This window comes from Oncorhynchus gorbuscha, linkage group LG06, assembly GCF_021184085.1.
Source record: "Oncorhynchus gorbuscha isolate QuinsamMale2020 ecotype Even-year linkage group LG06, OgorEven_v1.0, whole genome shotgun sequence".
NCBI lineage: Eukaryota > Metazoa > Chordata > Actinopteri > Salmoniformes > Salmonidae > Oncorhynchus > Oncorhynchus gorbuscha.
The window spans coordinates 49,892,203-49,915,907 of NC_060178.1; the positions used below are offsets into that span (position 1 = coordinate 49,892,203).

The following is a 23,705-nucleotide window of genomic DNA, read 5'->3' on the forward strand; positions in this document are numbered from 1 at the left end:
GTGCTAGTACTGTGTTGCTACAGTGTTAGTACTGTGTTAGTACTGGGTTAGTGCTGTGCTAGTACTGTGTTACTACAGTGTTAGTACTGGGTTAGTGATGTGTTTGTACTGTGTTAGTACTGGGTTAGTACTGGGTTAGTGCTGTGCTAGTACTGTGTTGCTACAGTGTTAGTACTGTGTTAGTACTGGGTTAGTGCTGTGCTAGTACTGTGTTACTACAGTGTTAGTACTGGGTTAGTGATGTGCTAGTACTGGGTTAGTGCTGTGCTAGTACTGGGTTTCTACAGTGTTAGTACTGTGTTGCTACAGTGTTAGTACTGTGTTGCTACAGTGTTAGTACTGTGTTGCTACAGTGTTGCTACTGTGTTGCTACAGTGTTGCTACTGTGTTGCTACAGTGTTGCTACAGTGTTGCTACAGTGTTACTACAGTGTTACTACAGTGTTGCTACAGTGTTACTACAGTGTTACTACAGTGTTGCTACAGTGTTGCTACAGTGTTGCTACAGTGTTACTACAGTGTTTCTACGGTGTTAGTACTGTGTTAGTACTGTGTTTCTACAGTGTTAGTACTGGGTTAGTGCTGTGCTAGTCCTGTGTTGCTACAGTGTTTGTACTGTGTTAGTACTGCTACAGTGTTAGTACTGTGTTTAGTTAGTGCTGTGTTAGTACTGCTACAGTGTTACTGTGTGCTACAGTGTTAGTACTGTGTTGCTACAGTGTTAGTACTGTGTTGCTACAGTGTTAGTACTGTGTTGCTACAGTGTTAGTACTGTGTTGTACTACTGGGTTAGTGCTGTGCTAGTACTGTGTTGCTACAGTGTTAGTACTGTGTTGCTACAGTGTTAGTACTGTGTTAGTACTGGGTTAGTGCTGTGCTAGTACTGTGTTGCTACAGTGCTAGTACTGTGTTGCTACAGTGTTAGTACTGTGTTTGCTGTGTTAGTACTGTGTTAGTACTGGGTTAGTACTGGGTTAGTGCTGTGCTAGTACTGTGTTGCTACAGTGTTAGTACTGTGTTGCTACAGTGTTTGTACTGTGTTAGTACTGTTAGTACTGGGTTAGTACTGTGCTAGTACTGTGTTGTGTGTTAGTACTGTGTTGTACTGTGTTTGTACTGTGTTGCTACAGTGTTAGTACTGTGTTGCTACAGTGTTTGTACTGTGTTAGTACTGGGTTAGTACTGTGTTGCTACAGTGTTAGTACTGTGTTGCTACAGTGTGTACTGGGTTAGTACTGTGTTAGTACTGGGTTAGTGCTGTGCTAGTACTGTGTTGCTACAGTGTTAGTACTGTGTTGCTACAGTGTTAGTACTGTGTTAGTACTGGGTTAGCTGTGCTGCTGCTACAGTGTTAGTACTGTGTTGCTACAGTGTTGTACTGTACTGTGCTTGCTAGTACTGGTTGTTAGTGTTAGTACTGTGTTGTTAGTACTGTGTTGCTACAGTGTTTGTACTGTGCTAGTACTGTGTTAGTGCTGTGTTAGTACTGTGTTGCTACAGTGTTAGTACTGTGTTGCTACAGTGTTAGTACTGTGTTGCTACAGTGTTAGTACTGTGTTGCTACAGTGTTAGTACTGTGTTAGCTACTGTGTTAGTACTGTGTTAGTACTGTTTGCTGTGTGTTAGTACTGTGTTGCTACAGTGTTAGTACTGTGTTGCTACAGTGTTAGTACTGTGTTAGTACAGTGTTAGTACTGTGCTACAGTACTGTGTTGCTACAGTGTTAGTACTGTGTTAGTACTGGGTTAGTGTACTGTGCTACAGTGTTTGTACTGTGTTGCTGCAGTGTTAGTACTGTGTTACTACTGTGTTGCTACAGTGTTAGTACTGTGTTAGTACTGGGTTAGTGCTGTGCTAGTACTGTGTTGCTACAGTGTTAGTACTGTGTTGCTACAGTGTTAGTACTGTGTTGCTACAGTGTTAGTACTGTGTTGCTACAGTTAGTACTGTGTTAGTAGTACTGTGTTGCAGTACAGTGTTGTACTGTGTTGCTACAGTGTTAGTACTGTGTTAGTACTGTGTTGTTACTGTGTTAGTACTGTGTTGCTACAGTGTTAGTACTGTGTTGCTACAGTGTTTGTACTGTGTTAGTACTGGGTTAGTGCTGTGCTAGTACTGTGTTGCTACAGTGTTAGTACTGTGTTGCTACAGTGTTAGTACTGTGTTAGTACTGGGTTAGTGCTGTTGCTAGTACTGTGTTGCTACAGTGTTAGTACTGTGTTGCTACAGTGTTAGTACTGTGTTAGTACTGTGTTAGTACTGTTAGTGTTAGTACTGTGTTGCTACAGTGTTAGTACTGTGTTGCTACAGTGTTAGTACTGTGTTTACAGTGTTAGTACTGTGTTACAGTGTACTGTGTTGTACTGTTACTGTGTTGCAGTGTTTGCTACAGTGTTAGTACTGTGTTTGCTGTGTTAGTACTGTGTTGCTACAGTGTTAGTACTGTGTTAGTACTGGGTTAGTGCTGTGCTAGTACTGTGTTGCTAGTGTTAGTGTGTTAGTACTGTTGTTGCTAGTACTGTGTGCTAGTACTGTGTTAGTACTGTGTTGCTAGTACTGTGTTAGTACTGTGTTAGTACTGTGTTAGTACTGTGTTAGTACTGTGTTTAGTACAGTGTTAGTACTGTGTTACTACTGTGTTGTACTGTGTTAGTACTGTGTTAGTACTGGGTTAGTGCTGTGCTAGTACTGTGTTGCTACAGTGTTACTGTGTTGTACAGTGTTAGTACTGTGTTGTGCAGTGTTAGTACTGTGTTGCTACAGTGTTGTACTGTGTTGTACAGTGCTGTACTGTTGCTACAGTGTTAGTACTGTGTTTGCTACAGTGTTAGTACTGTGTTGCTACAGTGTAGTACTGTGTTGTTAGTACTGTGTTGCTACAGTGCTAGTACTGTGTTGCTACAGTGCTAGTACTGCGTTGCTACAGTGTTAGTGCTGTGCTAGTACTGTGTTGCTACAGTGTTTGTACTGTGTTAGTACTGTGTTAGTACTGGGTTAGTGGTGTGCTAGTACTGTGTTTCTACAGTGTTAGTACTGTGTTGCTTCAGTGTTTGTACTGTGTTAGTACTGGGTTAGTACTGGGTTAGTGCTGTGCTAGTACTGTGTTGCTACAGTGTTACTACTGTGTTACTACTGTATTACTACAGTGTTTGTACTGTCTTAGTACTGGGTTAGTACTCGGTTAGTGATGTACTAGTACTGTGTTTCTACAGTGCTAGTATTGTGTTGCTACAGTTTTAGTACTGTGTTTCTACAGTGTTAGTACTGTGTTAGTACTGTGTTGCTACAGTGTTAGTACTGTGTTTCTACAGTGTTAGTACTGTGTTAGTACTGTGTTAGTACTGGGTTAGTACTGGGTTAGTGCTGTGCTAGTACTGGGTTAGTGCTGTGCTAGTACTGTGTTGCTATAGTGTTTGTACTGTGTTAGTACTGTGTTAGTACTGTGTTAGTACTGGGTTAGTGCTGTGCTAGTACTGTGTTACTACAGTGTTAGTACTGGGTTAGTGCTGTGCTAGTACTGGGTTAGTGCTGTGCTAGTACTGTGTTGCTATAGTGTTAGTACTGTGTTGCTACAGTGTTTGTACTGTGTTAGTACTGTGTTAGTACTGTGTTAGTACTGGGTTAGTGCTGTGCTAGTACTGTGTTACTACAGTGTTAGTACTGGGTTAGTGCTGTGCTAGTACTGGGTTAGTGCTGTGCTAGTACTGTGTTGCTACAGTGTTTGTACTGTGTTAGTACTGTGTTAGTACTGGGTTAGTGCTGTGCTAGTACTGTGTTGCTATAGTGTTAGTACTGTGTTGCTACAGTGTTTGTACTGTGTTGCTACAGTGTCAGTACTGTGTTGCTACAGTGTTTGTACTGTGTTGGTACTGGGTTAGTGCTGTACTAGTACTGTGTTTCTACAGTGTTAGTACTGTGTTGCTACAGTGTTAGTACTGTGTTAGTACTGGGTTAGTGATGTGCTAGTACTGTGTTGCTACAGTGTTAGTACTGTGTTGCTACAGTGTTAGTACTGTGTTAGTACTGGGTTAGTGCTGTGCTAGTACTGTGTTGCTACAGTGCTAGTACTGTGTTAGTACAGTGTTAGTACTGTGTTGCTACAGTGTTAGTACAGTGTTAGTACTGTGTTGCTACAGTGTTTGTACTGTGCTAGTACTGGGTTAGTGCTGTGCTAGTACTGTGTTGCTACAGTGTTAGTACTGTGTTAGTACTGGGTTAGTGCTGTGCTAGTACTGTGTTGCTACAGTGTTAGTACTGTGTTGCTACAGTGTTAGTACTGTGTTAGTACTGGGTTAGTGCTGTGTTACTACAGTGTTTGTACTGTGTTGCTGCAGTGTTACTACTGTGTTAGTACTGGGTTAGTGCTGTGTTACTACAGTGTTTGTACTGTGTTGCTGCAGTGTTACTACTGTGTTACTACTGTGTTGCTACAGTGTTAGTACTGTGTTAGTACTGGGTTAGTGCTGTGCTAGTACTGTGTTGCTACAGTGTTAGTACTGTGTTGCTACAGTGTTAGTACTGTGTTGCTACAGTGTTAGTACTGTGTTGCTACAGTGTTAGTACTGTGTTGCTACAGTGCTAGTACTGTGTTGCTACAGTGTTAGTACTGTGCTAGTACTGTGTTGCTACAGTGTTAGTACTGTGTTGCTACAGTGTTAGTACTGTGTTGCTACAGTGTTTGTACTGTGTTGGTACTGGGTTAGTGCTGTACTAGTACTGTGTTTCTACAGTGTTAGTACTGTGTTGCTACAGTGTTAGTACTGTGTTAGTACTGGGTTAGTGCTGTGCTAGTACTGTGTTGCTACAGTGTTAGTACTGTGTTGCTACAGTGTTAGTACTGTGTTAGTACTGGGTTAGTGCTGTGCTAGTACTGTGTTGCTACAGTGCTAGTACTGTGTGCGTACTGTGTTCGTACTGCATTAGTACAGTGTTAGTACTGTGTTGCTACAGTGTTAGTACAGTGTTAGTACTGTGTTGCTACAGTGTTTGTACTGTTAGTACTGGGTTAGTGCTGTGCTAGTACTGTGTTGCTACAGTGTTAGTACTGTGTTAGTACTGGGTTAGTGCTGTGCTAGTACTGTGTTGCTACAGTGTTAGTACTGTGTTGCTACAGTGTTAGTACTGTGTTAGTACTGGGTTAGTGCTGTGTTACTACAGTGTTTGTACTGTGTTGCTGCAGTGTTACTACTGTGTTACTACTGTGTTGCTACAGTGTTAGTACTGTGTTAGTACTGGGTTAGTGCTGTGCTAGTACTGTGTTGCTACAGTGTTAGTACTGTGTTGCTACAGTGTTAGTACTGTGTTGCTACAGTGTTAGTATTGTGTTGCTACAGTGCTAGTACTGTGTTGCTACAGTGCTAGTACTGTGTTGCTACAGTGTTAGTACTGTGCTAGTACTGTGTTGCTACAGTTTTAGTACTGTGTTGCTACAGTGTTAGTACTGTGTTGCTACAGTGTTAGTACTGTGCTAGTACTGTGTTGCTACAGTGTTAGTACTGTGTTGCTACAGTGTTAGTACTGTGTTGCTACAGTGTTAGTACTGTGTTGCTACAGTGTTAGTACTGTGTTGCTACAGTGTTAGTACTGTGTTGCTACAGTGCTAGTACTGTGTTGCTACAGTGTTAGTACTGTGTTAGTACTGGGTTAGTGCTGTGCTAGTACTGTGTTGCTACAGTGTTAGTACTGTGTTGCTACAGTGTTTGTACTGTGTTAGTATTGGGTTAGTGCTGTGCTAGTACTGTGTTGGTACAGTGTTAGTACTGTGTTGCTACAGTGTTTGTACTGTGTTAGTACTGGGGTAGTGCTGTGCTAGTACTGTGTTGCTACAGTGTTTGTACTGTGTTAGTACTGGGTTAGTGCTGTGCTTGTACTGTGTTGCTACAGTGTTAGTACTGTGTTGCTACAGTGTTAGTACTGTGTTAGTACTGGGTTAGTGCTGTGCTAGTACTGTGTTGCTACAGTGTTAGTACTGTGTTAGTACTGGGTTAGTGCTGTGCTAGTACTGTGTTGCTACAGTGTTAGTACTGTGTTGCTACAGTGTTTGTATTGGGTTAGTACTGTGTTAGTACTGGGTTAGTGCTGTGCTAGTACTTTGTTGCTACAGTGCTAGTACTGTGTTGCTGCAGTGTTACTACTGTGTTACTACTGTGTTAGTATTGGGTTAGTGGTGTGCTAGTACTGTGTTTCTACAGTGTTAGTACTGTGTTGCTACAGTGTTTGTACTGTGTTAGTACTGGGTTAGTGCTGTACTAGTACTGTGTTGCTACAGTGTTACTACAGTGTTACTACAGTGTTAGTACTGTGTTAGTACTGTGTTAGTACTGTGTTGCTACAGTGTTAGTACTGTGTTAGTACTGGGTTAGTGCTGTGCTAGTACTGTGTTGCTACAGTGTTAGTACTGTGCTAGTACTGTGTTGCTACAGTTTTAGTACTGTGTTGCTACAGTGTTAGTACTGTGTTGCTACAGTGTTAGTACTGTGCTAGTACTGTGTTGCTACAGTGTTAGTACTGTGTTGCTACAGTGTTAGTACTGTGTTGCTACAGTGTTAGTACTGTGTTGCTACAGTGTTAGTACTGTGTTGCTACAGTGTTTGTACTGTGTTAGTACTGGGTTAGTGCTGTGCTAGTACTGTGTTGCTACAGTGTTTGTACAGTGTTAATACAGTTTTATAGAGGTGTTATGTACTGTTAGTACAGTGGTAGTACAGTGTTAGTACAGTGTTAGTACGGTGTTAGTACAGTTCTATTGAGGTGTTGTGTACTGTTAGTACAGTGTTAGTACAGTGTTAGTATGGTGTTAGTATGGTGTTAGTACAGTGTTAGTACAGTTCTATTGAGGTGTTGTGTACTGTTAGTACAGTGTTAGTACAGTGTTAGTATGGTGTTAGTATGGTGTTAGTACAGTGGTAGTACAGTTCTATTGAGGTGTTGTGTACTGTTAGTACGGTGTTAGTACAGTGTTAGTACGGTGTTAGTACAGTGTTAGTACAGTGTTAGTACAGTGTTAGTACAGTGTTAGTACAGTGTTAGTACGGTGTTAGTACGGTGTTAGTACAGTTCTATTGAGGTGTTATGTACTGTTAGTACAGTGTTAGTACAGTGTTAGTACGGCGTTAGTATGGTGTTAGTACAGTTCTATTGAGGTGTTATGTACTGTTAGTACAGTGTTAGGACGGTGTTAGTACGGTGTTAGTATGGTGTTAGTACAGTTCTATTGAGGTGTTATGTACTGTTAGTATAGTGTTAGGACGGTGTTAGTATGGTGTTAGTACAGTTCTATTGAGGTGTTATGTACTGTTAGTACAGTGTTAGGACGGTGTTAGTATGGTGTTAGTACAGTTCTATTGAGGTGTTGTGTACTGTTAGTACAGTGTTAGTACAGTGTTAGTACGGTGTTAGTACGGTGTTAGTACAGTGTTAGTACAGTGTTAGGATGATGTTAGTACAGTTCTATTGAGGTGTTATGTACTGTTAGTACAGTGTTAGTACAGTGTTAGTACATTGTTAGTACAGTGTTAGTGTGGTGTTAGTACGGTGTTAGTACAGTGTTAGTACAGTGTTAGTATGGTGTTAGTACAGTGTTAGTATGGTGTTAGTACAGTTCTATTGAGGTGTTATGTACTGTTAGTACAGTGTTAGTATGGTGTTAGTACAGTGTTAGTATGGTGTTAGTACAGTGTTAGGACGGTGTTAGTATGGTGTTAGTACAGTTCTATTGAGGTGTTATGTACTGTTAGTACAGTGTTAGGACGGTGTTAGTATGGTGTTAGTATGGTGTTAGTACAGTTCTATTGAGGTGTTGTGTACTGTTAGTACAGTGTTAGTACAATGTTAGTACAGTGTTAGTACGGTGTTAGTAGTGTTAGTATGGTGTTAGTACAGTGTTAGTATGGTGTTAGTATGGTGTTAGTACAGTTCTATTGAGGTGTTATGTACTGTTAGTACCGTGTTAGTACAGTGTTAGGACGGTGTTAGTATGGTGTTAGTACAGTGTTAGTACAGTGTTAGTACAGTTCTATTGAGGTGTTATGTACTGTTAGTACAGTGTTAGTACAGTGTTAGTACGGGGTTAGTACAGTTCTATTGAGGTGTTATGTACTGTTAGTACAGTGTTAGTACAGTTCTATTGAGGTGTTATGTACTGTTAGTACAGTGTTAGTACAGTGTTAGTACGGGGTTAGTACAGTTCTATTGAGGTGTTATGTACTGTTAGTACAGTGTTAGTACAGTGTTAGTACAGTGTTAGTACAGTGTTAGTACAGTTCTATTGAGGTGTTATGTACTGTTAGTACAGTGTTAGTACAGTGTTAGTACAGTGTTAGTATGGTGTTAGTACAGTGTTAGTACAGTGTTAGTACAGTTCTATTGAGGTGTTATGTACTGTTAGTACAGTGTTAGTACAGTGTTAGTACAGTGTTAGTATGGTGTTAGTACAGTGTTAGTACAGTGTTAGTACAGTGTTAGTACGGGGTTAGTACAGTGTTAGTACAGTGTTAGTACAGTTTTAGTATGGTGTTAGTACAGTGTTAGTACAGTGTTAGTACAGTTCTATTGAGGTGTTATGTACTGTTAGTACAGTGTTAGTACAGTGTTAGTACAGTGTTAGTACAGTGTTAGTACGGTGTTAGTACAGTGTTAGTACAGTGTTAGTACAGTGTTAGTACAGTGTTAGTACAGTTCTATTGAGGTGTTGTGTGCTTTGTATGCAGGGCCCATGCAGGAGAGAGATGGAGAGCATTCTGAACAGTCTTAAAATCTCCAATGTGCTCATCCCCAGAGGCATCCGCATCCCCAACTGTGACAAAAAAGGCTTCTACAAGAAAAAACAAGTGAGTCTCGCTTTGCTTTAAGTATTACACACACACACACACACACACACACACACACACACACACACACACACACACACACACACACACACACACACACACACACACACACACACACACACACACACACACACACACACACACACACATTCACTATACAGGCTTCAAAAAGAAACCCCGCCCAGGCCCCCCAATGCATTCTTTGACAGTACCTTGACAGAAACAGAAACATCAATAGCATTATCAACATAAATAATAACCAGGTATTACAGAGACAACTACACACTGCTGACTCACTACACTCTTACCAATTCTGGGTTTAAAAACATCTTATTATTAGGTTAACCTAGCACTGAGTAAATATTGGCCAGAACACACACTTAGTTATTTTGACCCAGCCAATTGGGTTGAGTGAATAACCCAACTGATTGCGATTGGGTGATTTAACCATCAGTTGTTTTTTGTACTGTTAAGTTGGGTTGCCTTAGCAGCGGGATTATACTCATTTGATTTTAATATGTGATGACTATACAGCAGAACAGCTTAACAGGAATGGCATTTACGCTCATGGGTGGCTAAAAAGAACTATCTGAAGGCCACGCCCCAACTAAACTACGCCTCCAGTCTTTTGATCTGACCCATTGGATCATATCTCAATAACCCTGCACCAATAACCCAAACGTTTTTAAAGAAAACAACCCAGCAGCTAATGACCCAACGCCTGCAACCCAGCAGTTGGGTCAACCAAACAACCCAGCATTTTTTAGAGTGTAGGAACAGCAAATTCAATTGTTAAAGAACATTTTCAAAAATGTCAACTTGATATCTATCGTTTTCAGCACCACCCCAACATCAACATAATATGTGAAAATGGCGCTATTGGTAGTAAAAAGATACAGGAAGATGTGTTTCCAATGACATCATTGGTATGCATCGTGATTTTAATTCAATATGAGTAGGCGTTGCCTACTAATTGTCTACTAATTGTTTGATGATGTCATTGGGAACACTTATTTTCCTCCATCTTTTTTACTACAAAACATAGAATCCATTTCTCACGTACAGTATGTTGATGTTGGGGTGGTGCTGAGATGATGAATATTAGGTAGAACATTCTAGAAATGTCCCTTTTAAGTGAGTGTGTGTTTGAGAGAGAGGATGTGAGTGTGGTCTGAGCCTGTGTGTGACACTAGATGTAATAATAATAATATAATAATAATAATAATAATAATAATAATAATAATGAATAATATATGCCATTTAGCAGACGCTTTTATCCAAAGCGACTTACAGTCATGTGTGCATACATTCTATGTATGGGTGGTCCCGGGGATCGAACCCACTACCCTGGCGTTACAAGCGCCATGCTCTACCAACTGAGCTACAGAAGGACCACGTGTGGTGGGGGAGGAGGAGTGTGGCTGGCATGCATCTGGTGGAGAGCAAAGAAAGCAAGTATTTTGGTGAGGGCGATGGGAGGTCTCACTAGAGAAAACACAGAGACTTACCACTGGTGTTGTTCTTGAAGTCTGTGGCGGGACAGACGTCGGCCACCCATGGTCTATACACCGACGGAGAATAGAGGGAGTGGAAATACATCCGATAGTTGCAGAATGCTGGATCTGTGTTGGGCATACAATATGCTTCATATCAATTGTAAATGCATTACATTTATGACATAATATATTATCCATACGGAGAGGATATGAAGCAACAGCCTACTGGACGGAGGGAGGGGGGTGGTCCACACACACACACACCATCCAACCCAGTAAATACCCCTATCATCCCACTTCCCAGCAGCAGAAGGTCTGACAAATGGTCTCTGACGATTCTGAGAAATGGAATGAGTCATATTATAACCCCCTTTAACATCACTCTAATGTCTAATGTTGTTATGGTCTAATGTTGTTATGGTCTAATGTTGTTATGGTCTAATGGTCTAATGTTGTTATGATCTAATGTTGTTATGATCTAATGTTGTTATGATCTAATGGTCTAATGTTGTTATGGTCTAATGTTGTTATGGTCTAATGTTGTTATGGTATAATGTTGTTATGGTCTAATGTTGTTATGGTCTAATGGTCTAAATGGTCTAATGTTGTTATGGTCTAATGTTGTTATGGTCTAATGTTGTTATGGTCTAATGCTGTTATGGTCTAATGGTCTAATGTTGTTATGGTCTAATGTTGTTATGGTCTAATGGTCTAATGTTGTTATGGTCTAATGGTCTAATGTTGTTATGGTCTAACGATCCCCGGGACCACCCATACGTAGAATGTATGCACACATGACTGTAAGTCGCTTTGGATAAAAGCGTCTGCTAAATGGCATATATTATTATATTATATTATCACCGTGGCTCAGAGAACATTGGAACGCACCACACGCACATACAGTTGTGGCCAAAAGTTTTGAGAATGACACAAATATAATTTTCACAAAGTCAAGCATTTCATGAGTGTCAAAGGCTTTTATTGACAATTACAGGAAGTTGATGCAAAGAGTCAATATTTGTAGTGTTGACCCTTCTTTTTCAAGAACTCTGCAATCTGCCCTGAAATGCTGTCAATTAACTTCTGGGCCACATCCTGACTGATGGCAGCCCATTCTTGCATAATCAATGCTTCGAGTTTGTCAGAATTTGCTGGTTTTTGTTTGTCCAGCCACCTCTTGAGGATTGACCACAAGTTCTCAATGGGATTAAGGTCTGGGGGGTTTCCTGGCCATAGAACCAAAATATCGATGTTTTGTTCCCCGAGCCACTTAGTTATCACTTTTGATAACCAGTGAGATATACCTGCTGGACCGCGTGCTATGGGTGGGTGGTGCTATGGTGACCAGTGAGCTGAGATAAGGCGGGCTTTACCCACTACTCACTTTTGCCTTTTGGTAAGGTGCTCCATCATGCTGGAAAAGAGATTGTTCGTCACCAAACTGTTCCTGGATGGTTGGGAGAAGTTGCTCTCGGAGGATGTGTTGGTACCATTCTTTATTCTTGGCTGTGTTCTTAGGCAAAATTATGAGTGAGCCCACTCCCTTGGCTGAGAAGCAACCCCACACATGAATGGTCTCAGGATGCTTTACTGTTGGCATGACACTGGACTGATGGTAGCGCTCACCTTGTCTTCTCCGGACAAGCTTTTTTCCGGATGCCCCAAACAATCGGAAAGGGGATTCATCAGAGAAAATGACTTTACCCCAGTCCTCAGCAATCCCTGTACCTTTTGCAGAATATCAGTCTGTCCCTGATGTTTTTCCTGGAGAGAAGTGGCTTCTTTGCCACCCTTCTTGACACCAGGCCATCCTCCAAAAGTTTTTGCCTCATTGTGCATGCAGATGCACTCACACCTGCCTGCTGCCATTCCTGAGCAAGCTCTGTACTGGTGGTGCCCGGATCCAGCAGCTGAATCAACTTTAGGAGATGTCCTGGCGCTTGCTGGACTTTCTTGGGTGCCATGAAGCCTTCTTCACAACAATTGAACCCAATTGAACCCTCGGATCTTGATGATCCGATGAATGGTTGATTTAGGTGCAATCTTACTGGCAGCAATATCCTTGCCTGTGAAACCCTTGTTGTGCAAAGCAATGATGACGGCACGTGTTTCCTTGCAGGTAACCATGGTTGATAGAGGAAGAACAATGATTCCAAGCACCACCCCCATTTTGAAGCTCACAGTCTGTTATTCGAACTCAATCAGCATGACAGAGTGATCTCCAGCCTTGTCCTCGTCAATACTCACACCTGTGTTTACGAGAGAATCACTGACATGATGTCAGCTGGTCCTTTTGTGGCAGGGCTGAAATGCAGTGGAAATGTTTTTTGGGGATTCAGTTCATTTGCATGGCAAAGAGGGACTTTGCAATTAATTGCAATTCATCTGATCACTCTTCATAACATTCTGGAGTATATGCAAATTGCCATCGTACAAACTGAGGCAGCAGACTTTGTGAAAATTAATATGTCATTCTCCAAACTTTTGGCTACGACTGTGCGCACATATACATGTACAAGGGCACACACACACACACACACACACACACACACACACACACACACACACACACACACACACACACACACACACACACACACACACACACACACACACACACACACACACACACACACACACACACACACACATGCAGTGACATGTATAACAGTTGGATATGTGAATTGATTTCGATGCTCAGTATATATCTGGTTTGGTTGGAGAGAGTGTGGTTAGATTGGGGCTGTAGCCACTATGGCAGTAACCTACTAGTCAGGGATCCATGATGATTTTTTTACAAGGAGCTTGTGTTCCTAAATTGAAAAAGTAAGGAGCACATACAGATATTTAGGAGCACAATGAAAGTATTTGAGGAAGACTGTTCAATATACTAAATATTTGAGTCACTTACGTGAGACAAAATTGTTTAGCTGCCCCTTTAATGGGCGGGCCGTTACCATTGTAACGGTGGGACTCGCATGTCTGTCTGTTAGTGATGTGAAGTTTGACTCTTTTTTACTGACTCGCTCAGTTTTCGACTCGTTTAGTCAATAGAACAAACCTTTCGACTCATTTCGTTCGTTTGAGTTAGTAATGCCCAGAGCACGCAGGACCCCCTATCAGAGAATGATGATCTGAAAACTCTAACGAGTCATGATTCTACAAGCCTCTCGTTCACATTGTTCATTATAGGGGGGCTTATTAGAGCTGTCATTTGTGACTGAGACAAGTGTAAACGTGTGCTTTAAACAATGTAGGCCACATTTGTTGATTGCTAGGCATACAAATATGATTATTTCTTGATATATTTGAAAGGAGGTCTAGTTGTGGCCGTGACTGGACTGTATTGTGAATGACTGTTGGAGGAATGCATTGCTTGGCTGCCATGAGGGTGATAAGCAAAATATAGTTCACTAACTTCAGCCCCCCCAAATGATTCATTCTTAAGTTCGAGTTTATTGAGCAGAGGCTGTTTATGTTTTGGTTGTACAAAACTGTGTCCATCTTAACATTCAATAATTAATTCATTGCATTCATTCTTGCACCATGAGATCAATTATCAGTTCTAAACATGTATTTCTCTTCTCTATGCTGCCTGCAGCGTGATCTGTTTTCCTGCAGTCGGAGCACGTCTCTGGAGCTGCTGAGCCAGAGGAGCGTGTATCGATCCTGCTGTACAACTCAAATAAACGAGTCACTGACAATCTAGTCAGTAAAAATAGTAATTGAAAAGATCAAATCGTTTGCGAACTTCACGTCACTACTGACTGTGAGAGATGAGATTCTCCAATGTCTCTCTTCGTTAGCAGTTGAGCTCAAACTAACATTGAAAATCCACCTAGCGTGTTAACAAAACAATGTACATAGTCAAGAGGACAAATTCACACTTTCGGGTAAATTTGACCAACTTCTATGCCTGTGCCCTTCTAAAAAATGAATCTTTCAGCACTTCACTCACGGTGCGCAAAGCCCCCCAGGAACTGTTGCTGCTCGAGGTGGGATAGCTATATTGGAATCGTAGTTCTTTGTGTGATTAGCTAACACCTATGAATCAAAATGGAAGAAATACTTTGAAAATATCTAATAGCAATTGTTTTTGCTATAAATCACAACTCGCACATGTGCTCAAACTTTACTTTCTCAGTTCAAACAGGTCTATTTTAGGTGCATAAGCGTGTAAAATGGTCTTACTGTAGAGCCCTGCTAAGAGTACTATGTGGCCTGGTCTCTCTCTGTCTCCCATGGTCTCTCTCTAGCTTCTATAGCCTGGCCTCTCTGTCTGTTAACCTTTGTCCTACTAAGATGTTCTCTTAGAAACATGTGTCCCTCAGATGACTGGGTGGGAGTTTATATGAATCTGTAAATGTTAAGTCAAGCTCCAGCTCCTGCCCCCCTCAGTGTGGATAGATAGAGGGGAGTAGGGATTAGGGGGGAGTGCTAGAGGCACGGGCGAGCCGGCAGGGGTGTTGTGGTATACCAATCGAGGGGAATGTGCGGTCATGGTGTGTTCCAGACATTTAAGACCGGAAAATACAGTGAAGAGGAGACCGTGTGAACAGTCTAGACTGTAGTGACAATACTGAGAGAAGGAGAAAGGAGGGGGGGTTTAGAAAGAATGGGAAGAGAGGAGTGGAAAGAAGGAAGGAGGGAGGGAGTAGAGTCATGAAAGTGTGTGTGTGTGTGTGTGTGTGTGTGTGTGTGTGTGTGTGTGTGTGTGTGTGTGTGTGTGTGTGTGTGTGTGTGTGTGTGTGTGTGTGTGTGTGTGTGTGTGTGTGTGTGTGTGTGTGTGTGTGTGTGTGTGTGTCTGTGTGTGTCTGTGTGTGTCTGTGTGTGTGAGAGGGTCAGCTGTTTGTTCACCAGCACCCGACCGCAATTGCTAGTAACCCATCTGCAACCACCTGACTATACAGTGCATTCGGAAAGTATTCAGACACCTTGACTTTTTCCACATTTTGTTACATTACAGCCTTATTTTAATATTGATCAAATAAATGTTGTGGAAACGGCTGATTTCTAATGGAATATCTACATAGTCATACAGAGGCCCATTATCAGCAACCATCACTCCTGTGTTCCAATGGCACATTGTGTTAGCTAATCCATGTTTATCATTTTAAAAGGCTAATTGATCATTAGAAAACCCTTTTGCAATTATGTTAGCACAGCTGTAAACTGTTGTACTGATTAAAGAAGCAATAAAACTGGCCTTCTTTAGACTAGTTGAGTATCTGGAGCATCAGCATTTGTGGGTTCGATTGCAGGCTCAAAATGTCCAGAAACAAAGGCCTTTCTTCTGAAACTCGTCAGTATATTCTTGTTCTGAGAAATGAAGGCTATTCCATGCGAGAAATTGCCAAGAAACTGAAGATCTGGTGCAACGCTGTGTACTACTCCCTTCACAGAACAGCTCAAACTGTCTCTAACCAGAATTGAAAGAGGAGTGGGAGGCTCCGGTGCACAACTGAGCAAGAGGACACGTACATTTGAGTGTCTAGTTTGAGAAACAGTCGCCTCACAAGTCCTCAACTGGCAGCTTCATTAAATAGTACCCCCAAAACATCAGTCTCAACGTCAACAATGAAGAGGCCACTCCAGGATGCTGGCCTTCTAGGCAGACTTCCTCTGTCCAGTCTCAATGTCAACAGTGAAGAGGCGACTCCAGGATGCTGGCATTCTAGGCAGACTTCCTCTGTCCAGTCTCAACGTCAACAGTGAAGAGGCGACTCCAGGATGCTGCCCTTCTAGGCAGAGTTCCTCTGTCCAGTCTCAACGTCAACAGTGAAGAGGCGACTCCAGGATGCTGGCATTCTAGGCAGACTTCCTCTGTCCAGTCTCAACGTCAACAGTGAAGAGGCGACTCCAGGATGCTGGCCTTTAGGCAGACTTCCTCTGTCCAGTCTCAACGTCAACAGTGAAGAGGCGACTCCAGGATGCTGTCCTCTTAGGCAGACTTACTCTGTCCAGTCTCAACGTCAACAGTGAAGAGGCGACTCCAGGATGCTGGCCTTTAGGCAGACTTCCTCTGTCCAGTGTCTGTTCTTTTGCCCATCTTAATCTTTTATTTTTATTGGACAGTCTGAGATATGGCTTTTTCTTTGCAACTCCGCCTAGAAGGCCAGCATCCCGGAGTCGCCTCTTCACTGTTGACTTTGAGACTGGTGTTTTGAGGGTACTATTTAACGAAGCTGCCAGTTGAGGACTTGTGAGGCGGAAAGGTGGCCGAAGGAAGAATTGGCTTTGGGGGTGACCAGTGAGATATACCTGCTGGACCGCGTGCTATGGGTGGGTGGTGCTATGGTGACCAGTGAGCTGAGATAAGGCGGGGCTTTACCCAGCAGAGACTTATAGATGACCTGGAGCCAGTGGGTTTGGCGATGAGTATGAAGCGAGGGCCAGCCAACGAGAGCGTACAGGTCGCAGTTGTGGGTAGTATATGGGACTTTGGTGACAAAACGGATGGCACTGTGGTAGACTGCATCCAATTTGTTGAGTAGAGTGTTGGAGGCTATTTTGTAAATGACATCGCCAAAGTCGAGGATCGGTAGGATGGTCAGTTTTACGATGGTATGTTTGGCAGCATGAGTTAAGGATGCTTTGTTGTGAAATAGGAAGCCGATTCTGGATTTAATTTTGGATTGGAGATGTTTAATGTGAAACTGGAAGGAGAGTTTACAGTCTAACCAGACACCTTGGTATTTGTAGTTGTCCACATATTCTAAGTCAGAACCATCCAGAGTAGTAATGCTGGACGGGCGGGCGGGTGCAGGCAGCGATCGGTTGAAGAGCATGCCAGGCCAGGTCGATTAGAAAGGCCTGCTCGCTGAAGTGTTTTTGGAAGCGTTTGACAGTGATGAGGGGTGGTCGTTTGACTGCAGACCCATTACGGATGCAGGCAATGAGGCAGTGATCGTTGAGATCTTGGTTGAAAACAGCAGAGGTGTATTTAGAGGGCAAGTTGGCCAGGATGATATCTATGAGGGTGCACTTATTTACGGATTTGGCGTTTTACCTGGTGGGTTCATTGATTAGTTGTGTGAGATTGAGGTCATCGAGCTTAGATTGTAGGATGGCCGGGGTGTGAAGCATGTCACTCTTTACCTAGCAGTCACCTAGCAGCACGAGCTCTGAGGATAGATGGGGGGGCAATCAATTCACAGGGCACAGCTGGGGGCAGAGGGTGGCATATAGCAAGCGGCAACAGTGAGATACTTGTTTCTGAAAAAGATGGATTTTTAAAAGTAGTATAAGGTCTCACAGTTGACAATGCATGTCAGAGCAAAAATCCATTAGGTCGAAGGAACTGTATGTAGAGGTCAGAGACAAGATTGTATCGAGGTAAAGGTCTGGGGAAGGCTACCAAAACATTTCTGCACCATTAAAGATCCCCAAGAACACATTGGCCTCCATCATTCTTAAAAGGAAGAAGTTTGGAACCAGACTCTTCCTAGAGCTCCAGAGTTCCTCTGTGGAGATGGGAGAACCTTCCAGAAGGAGAACCAGCTCTTCAGCACTCCACCAACCAGGCCTTTTTCGGTAGAATGGCCAGGCGGATGCCACTCCTCAGTAAAAGGCACATGACAGCCTGCTTGGAGTTTGACAAAAGGCACGTAAAGACTCTCAGACTCTCAGAGAAACAAGATTCTCTGGTCTAATGAAAACTAAGATTTGGCCTGAATGCCAAGCATCACATCTGGAGGAAACCTGGCACCATCCCTACGGTGAAGCATGAAGTCATGCTGTGGGGATCTTTTTCATGGACTGGGAGACTAGGCAGGATCGGGGGAAAGATATGTGGAGCAATGTACAGAGAGATCCTTAATTAAAACCTGCTCCAGAGCGCTCAGGACCTCAGACTGGGGTGAAGATTCACCTTCCAACAGGAAAACGACCCTAAGCACACAGCCAAGACAAGTCTCTGAATGTCCTTGAATGGCACAGCCAGACCCCGAACTTGAACCTGATCTAACATCTCTGGAGAGACCTGAAAATAGCTGTGCAGCAATGCTCCCCATCCAACCTGACAGAGCTTGAGAGGATCTGCAGAGAAGAATGGGTGAAATTCCCCAAATACAGGTGTGCCAAGCTTGTAGCGTCAAGAACGCTCAAGTCTGAAATCGCTGCCAAAGGTGCTTCAACAAAGTACTGAATAAAGGGTCTGAATACTTATGTAAATGTGATATTTCAGTTTTTTATTTGTAATAAACTTGCAATAAAACTGTTTTTTCTTTGTCATTATGGGGTATTGTGTGTAAATTGATGAGGAAATAAACACAATTTAATCCATTTTAGAATACGGCTGTAACATAACAACATGTGGAAAAGTCTAGTTGTCTGAATACTTTCCAAATGCACAGTATGTGATGAAGTGAAAATCTGAGGCCCGCACCCAACCCAAACCCGCTAATATAGAAAATGTGCAGTAGGGTACAGTCAAAGACTGCGGAACAATTTTTTGACAGGGGGTGCAGGATTTATTTTGCCCGATTTAGTTTTTGCTTTTAATTTTCAACATTTTTGTAGGCTATTTGTTAGTCAACTTGTCTATAATTAGATATGTGCCGCTTCTCTTCTGTCATTATATGTTGCCCAAGAAGACTAAATAAACCCTTGCTCACCAGATGAATAGAAGGAATGACATCAGTAAAGTTTATCTGTTATCGTCTTTTGCAGAGCAGATGTTTGGGACTGGGGAGAAAATGTAATAACATTTTTAAATAGTCAAAGAATGTCTCTGAAAAATGTCCACGAGTTGTAAGGAAATAGAAAGCTGTGAAAACGACCCAACATGTTTCTGATTGCAGTTTGGCTTGGAGTCTTATTTTAAGTGGTTGAAATACAATCAGTGTTTATGATGCTGATAAGATTGCACCTCTACAGACGGTATCTAACTCATATCTTTCCACTTCTGTTCTCCAGTCAACATTTGGCGTATCATGTTACTGCAAGAAATGCTTAATTCTGTAGGAGTTAATATGAAGTCTATGTGAGAGGTTATAGACCTACAGTCAGATTTCATTTTCCATTTAACCCATCTGAACAGAAGGCTACAGTTCCCTTGAACGTCCCTATTCGAAGTCCATGTCTTGTGACTGTCGAATTTGTATAGCGCCTCACGTTCATCACACATTTTATTTTATTTATGTATTTATTTCACCTTTATTTAACCAGGTAGGCACGTTGAGAACAAGTTCTCATTTACAATTGCGACCTGGCCAAGATAAAGCAAATCAGTTCACATAAACACATCCGACACTGCCATCATCCTCTTTTACCACTTCACCAAATCTTTCCTGAACATTACTTTTCTGGAATTACTTTTCTCCCTTCGCTTTATTTTCAACTCTCCGTTTCGCAGCTTTTCTCTTCTTAAATTATACTCTGACGTTATCCTTTTTGCCTACGTGGATGACGCAAACGTTTTCTGCCTGTTCACCAAAAGCATTTGGCGATTGGTGTGTAGGCTATTTGGTGCGTGTACAGTTAGGCCCTTAAGCTGACACACTAATGCCAGATAGCCTAAAATACCTCAATGTAGTCTATAGATATAAATTGCACAAGAATGATACACTATATATACAAAAGTATTTGGACACCCCTTCAAATGAGTGGATTCGGCTTTTCAGTCACACCATTTGGTGACAGGTGTATAAAATCAAGCACACCGCCATGCAATCTCCATAGACAAACAATGCCAGTAGAATGTCCTTACTGACGATGTCAATGACTTTCAAAGTGGCACCTGTCGTAGGATGCCACCTTTCCAACAAGTCAGTTTGTAAAATGTCTGCCCTGCTAGAGCTTCCCGGTCAACTGTACAGTACATTATTGACCTGGATCTCCCTGCCTCTCCATGTTAGAACCTCACAATCCATACACATATTCAAGTCCACACTAAATATACACCTCTTCACACAGGCTCACCCAGATAATCTGTTGTCTTAGCTTATTCTCTGTGTAGTTATTTTCCTTGGTTAGTCTGACATCATATTTAGTGGTCTCCTTGGTTAGTCTGTCATCATGTTTAGTGGTCTCCTTGGTTAGCCTGTCATCATGTGTAGTGGTCTCCTTGGTTAGTCTGTCATCATGTTTAGTGGTCTCCTTGGTTAGTCTGTCATCATGTTTAGTGGTCTCCATGGTTAGTCTGACATCATGTTTAGTGGTCTCCTTGGTTAGTCTGTCATCATGTTTAGTGGTCTCCATGGTTAGTCTGTCATCATGTTTAGTGGTCTCCATGGTTAGTCTGACATCATGTTTAGTGGTCTCCTTGGTTAGTCTGACATCATGTTTAGTGGTCTCCATGGTTAGTCTGTCATCATGTTTAGTGGTCTCCTTGGTTAACCTGTCATCATGTTTAGTGGTCTCCATGGTTAGTCTGTCATCATGTTTAGTGGTCTCCTTGGTTAGCCTGTCATCATGTGTAGTGGTCTCCTTGGTTAGCCTGTCATCATGTGTAGTGGTCTCCTTGGTTAGCCTGTCATCATGTTTAGTGGTCTCCATGGTTAGCCTGTCATCATGTGTAGTGGTCTCCTTGGTTAGCCTGTCATCATGTTTAGTGGTCTCCTTGGTTAGTCTGTGCTTATGTTTAGTGGACTTTTATATAGTTACTTATTTTAAGGTGTGATTCTATTGCTTTTCATCCTAATGATTTTCTTCTGTATGTAAAGTGACATGAAAAGCGCTTAAATAAAATCTATTATTATTATTTCAATTAACAGAGAGAGAGAGAGAGCTGCTGCCCCTTGGCCATGCATTCTGATGCACATGGAATCATTAAACAGGGGTAGGAAAGGACCAGGAGAAAAAGCATTTGTGATAGAGAGAAATCCATAGCAAAAAGACATCGACAGATTGCAAAATATGTGAGAGAACGATTTCGTTTGACAGCGTATCCATAACGCATGTATTACACATCTGTAAGCATTTCACGAATGTGTTATAACAGGTCCCAACTGCATGATTAAAGATGAACCAAATATATCCATATCTATAGCACTTTAATGTCATGCTATACAAGTGCTCATATTTAGGTATCTGTCACGCCTTGGTCATTGTATCTTGTGTTTTTGTTATATGTTTGGGTAGGCCAGGGTGTGACATGGGTTTATATGTTGTATTTCGTATTGGGGTTTGTATTAATTGGGAGTGTGTATTATTAGGGGTGTGTCTAGTTAGGCTTGGCTGCCTGAGGCGATTCCTAATTGGAGTCAGCTGATTCTCGTTGTCTCTGATTGGGAACCATATTTAGGCAGCCTGAGTGCGCGTTGTATTTCGTGGGTGATTGTACCTGTCTCTGTGTTAGTCACCAGATAGGCTGTAATTAGTTTCACTCGTTTGTTGTTTTCATATTTTCAGTTATTTCATGTACCGCTTTATCTTTATTAAAAGTCATGAGTAACCTACACGCTGCATTTCGGTCTGACTCTCTTCAAACAACAGACGAACAACATTACAGAATCACCCACCACCATTCACAGACCGAGCAGCGTGTGAACTGGCAGGATCTGAAGGTGGACGTTATGGATAACAGAAGCAAGGAGTATACTACGTGGGAGGAAATCGACAGGTGGGCGGCCGACCCAGAGCGAGTGCAGGAGCCCCCCTGGGATTCCCTACAGCAATGCGAAGAGGGCTATACACGGATGGAATCGAAAAGGAAAGCACGGCTATACAGAGCGAAAACCGTAGGTAACGGGGAAAGCGCAGAGAGAGAGTGGCAGAGTCAGGAGTCAGACCTGAGCCTACTCTCCCTGTTAATTGTGAGGAGCAGCAATATGAGGACTTCTGGTCTTGGGAGATGATATTAGACGGAAAAGGACCCTGGGCGCAGCCGGGAGAATATCGCCGTCCCAAGGAGGAAATAGAAGTAGCTAAAGTGGAGAGGCGCGAGTATGAGGAGGCAGCACTGCGACGCAGTTGGAAACCGGAAAGTCACCCCAAAAAATGTATTGGGGGGGAGCTAAAAGGGAGAATAGTTATGCCAGGTACGAAACCTGCGCATACTCCCTGTGCTCACCGTTGGGCTAGAGAGACCGGTCAGGCACCGTGTTATGCTATGGAGCGAACGGTGTTTCCAGTGCGGGTGCAGAGCCAGCTGCGACTCATACCAGCCCTTCCTATTGGCCGGGCTAGAGTGGGCATCGAGCCAGGTAAGCTTGGGCATGCTCGGTGCTCAAGAGCTCCAGTGCGCCTGCACGGTCTGGTCTATCCAGAGCCACCTCTACACACCAGTCCTCCGGTAGCAGCTCCCCGCACCAGGCTTCCTGTGCGTGTCCTCGCGCCAGTACCACCAGTTCCAGCACCACGCACCAGGCCTCCAGTGCGCCTCGCCTGTTCAGCGCAGCCAGTGCTTTTCTCCCCTCCTGCGCTGCCGGAGTCTCCCGCTTGTTTAGCGCAACCAGAGCTGTTCTCTTCTCCTGCGCTGTCGGAGTCTCCCGCCTGTTTAGCGCAGCCAGAGCCTTTCTCCTCTTCTGCGCTGCCGGAGTCTCCTGTCTGTCCAGCGCCACCAGTGCTACCAGTCGGCCCAGCGCGTCCAGTGCGCCTCGCCTGTTCAGCGCAGCCAGAGCTTTTCTCCTCTCCTGCGCTGTTGGAGTCTCCCGCCTGTTTAGCGCAGCCAGAGCCTTTCTCCTCTCCTGCGCTGCCGGAGTCTCCTGTCTGCCCAGCGCCGCCAGTCGGCCCAGCGTCACCAGTCTGCCAGGATCCACCAGAAGTGCCAGTCTGCCAGGATCCGCCAGAAGTGCCAGTCTGCCAAGATCTTCTAGATCGGCCAGACAACCTGAATCATCCAGGTCCACCAGCCAGCCAGGATTTACCGGAGCCTACTACCTGCCTGAGCTTCCTCTCAGTACTGAGCTTCCTTTCAGTACTAGGCTTCCTCTCTGTACTGGGCTCCCTCTCAGTACCGGGCTTCCCCTCAGTACTGGGCTGCTTCGGTCCCGGGCTGCCCCTCTGTCTCGGGCTGCCCCTCTGTCCCGAGCTGCCCCTCTGTCCCGGGCTGCCCCTCTGTCCCGAGCTGCCCCTCTGTCCCGGGCTGCCCCTCTGTCCCGAGCTGCCCCTCTGTCCCGAGCTGCCCCTCTGTCCCGAGCTGCCCCTCTGTCCCGAGCTGCCCCTCGGTCCCGAGCTGCCCCTCGGTCCCAAGCTGCCCCTCAGTTATGTGGGGATCAGGGTGAGGACTATTAGGCCATGGTCGGCAGAGACGGTGGATTATCCTAGGACGCGAAGGGGAGGAACTAGGACATTTATGGAGTGGGGTCCACGTCCCGAGCCAGAACCGCCACCATGGACAGACGCCCACCCGGACCCTCCCTATGCTCTTGAGGTGCGTCCCGGAGTCCTCACCTTAGGGGGGGGGGGTTCTGTCACGCCTTGGTCATTGTATCTTGTGT

The 23,705-nt window shown here is 43.6% G+C and overlaps 1 protein-coding gene across 1 annotated transcript in view; it reads left to right on the forward strand.

The window, feature by feature from the left end:
- The window catches only part of LOC124037163 (insulin-like growth factor-binding protein 3), a 101,495-nt gene that overhangs the window by 51,072 nt on the left and 26,718 nt on the right, over positions 1-23,705 (forward strand). Inside the window, exon 3 of the mRNA XM_046351829.1 lies at positions 8,708-8,827. Coding sequence (XP_046207785.1) covers positions 8,708-8,827 — 120 coding nt within the window. The remainder of the gene's footprint in view (positions 1-8,707; positions 8,828-23,705) is intronic.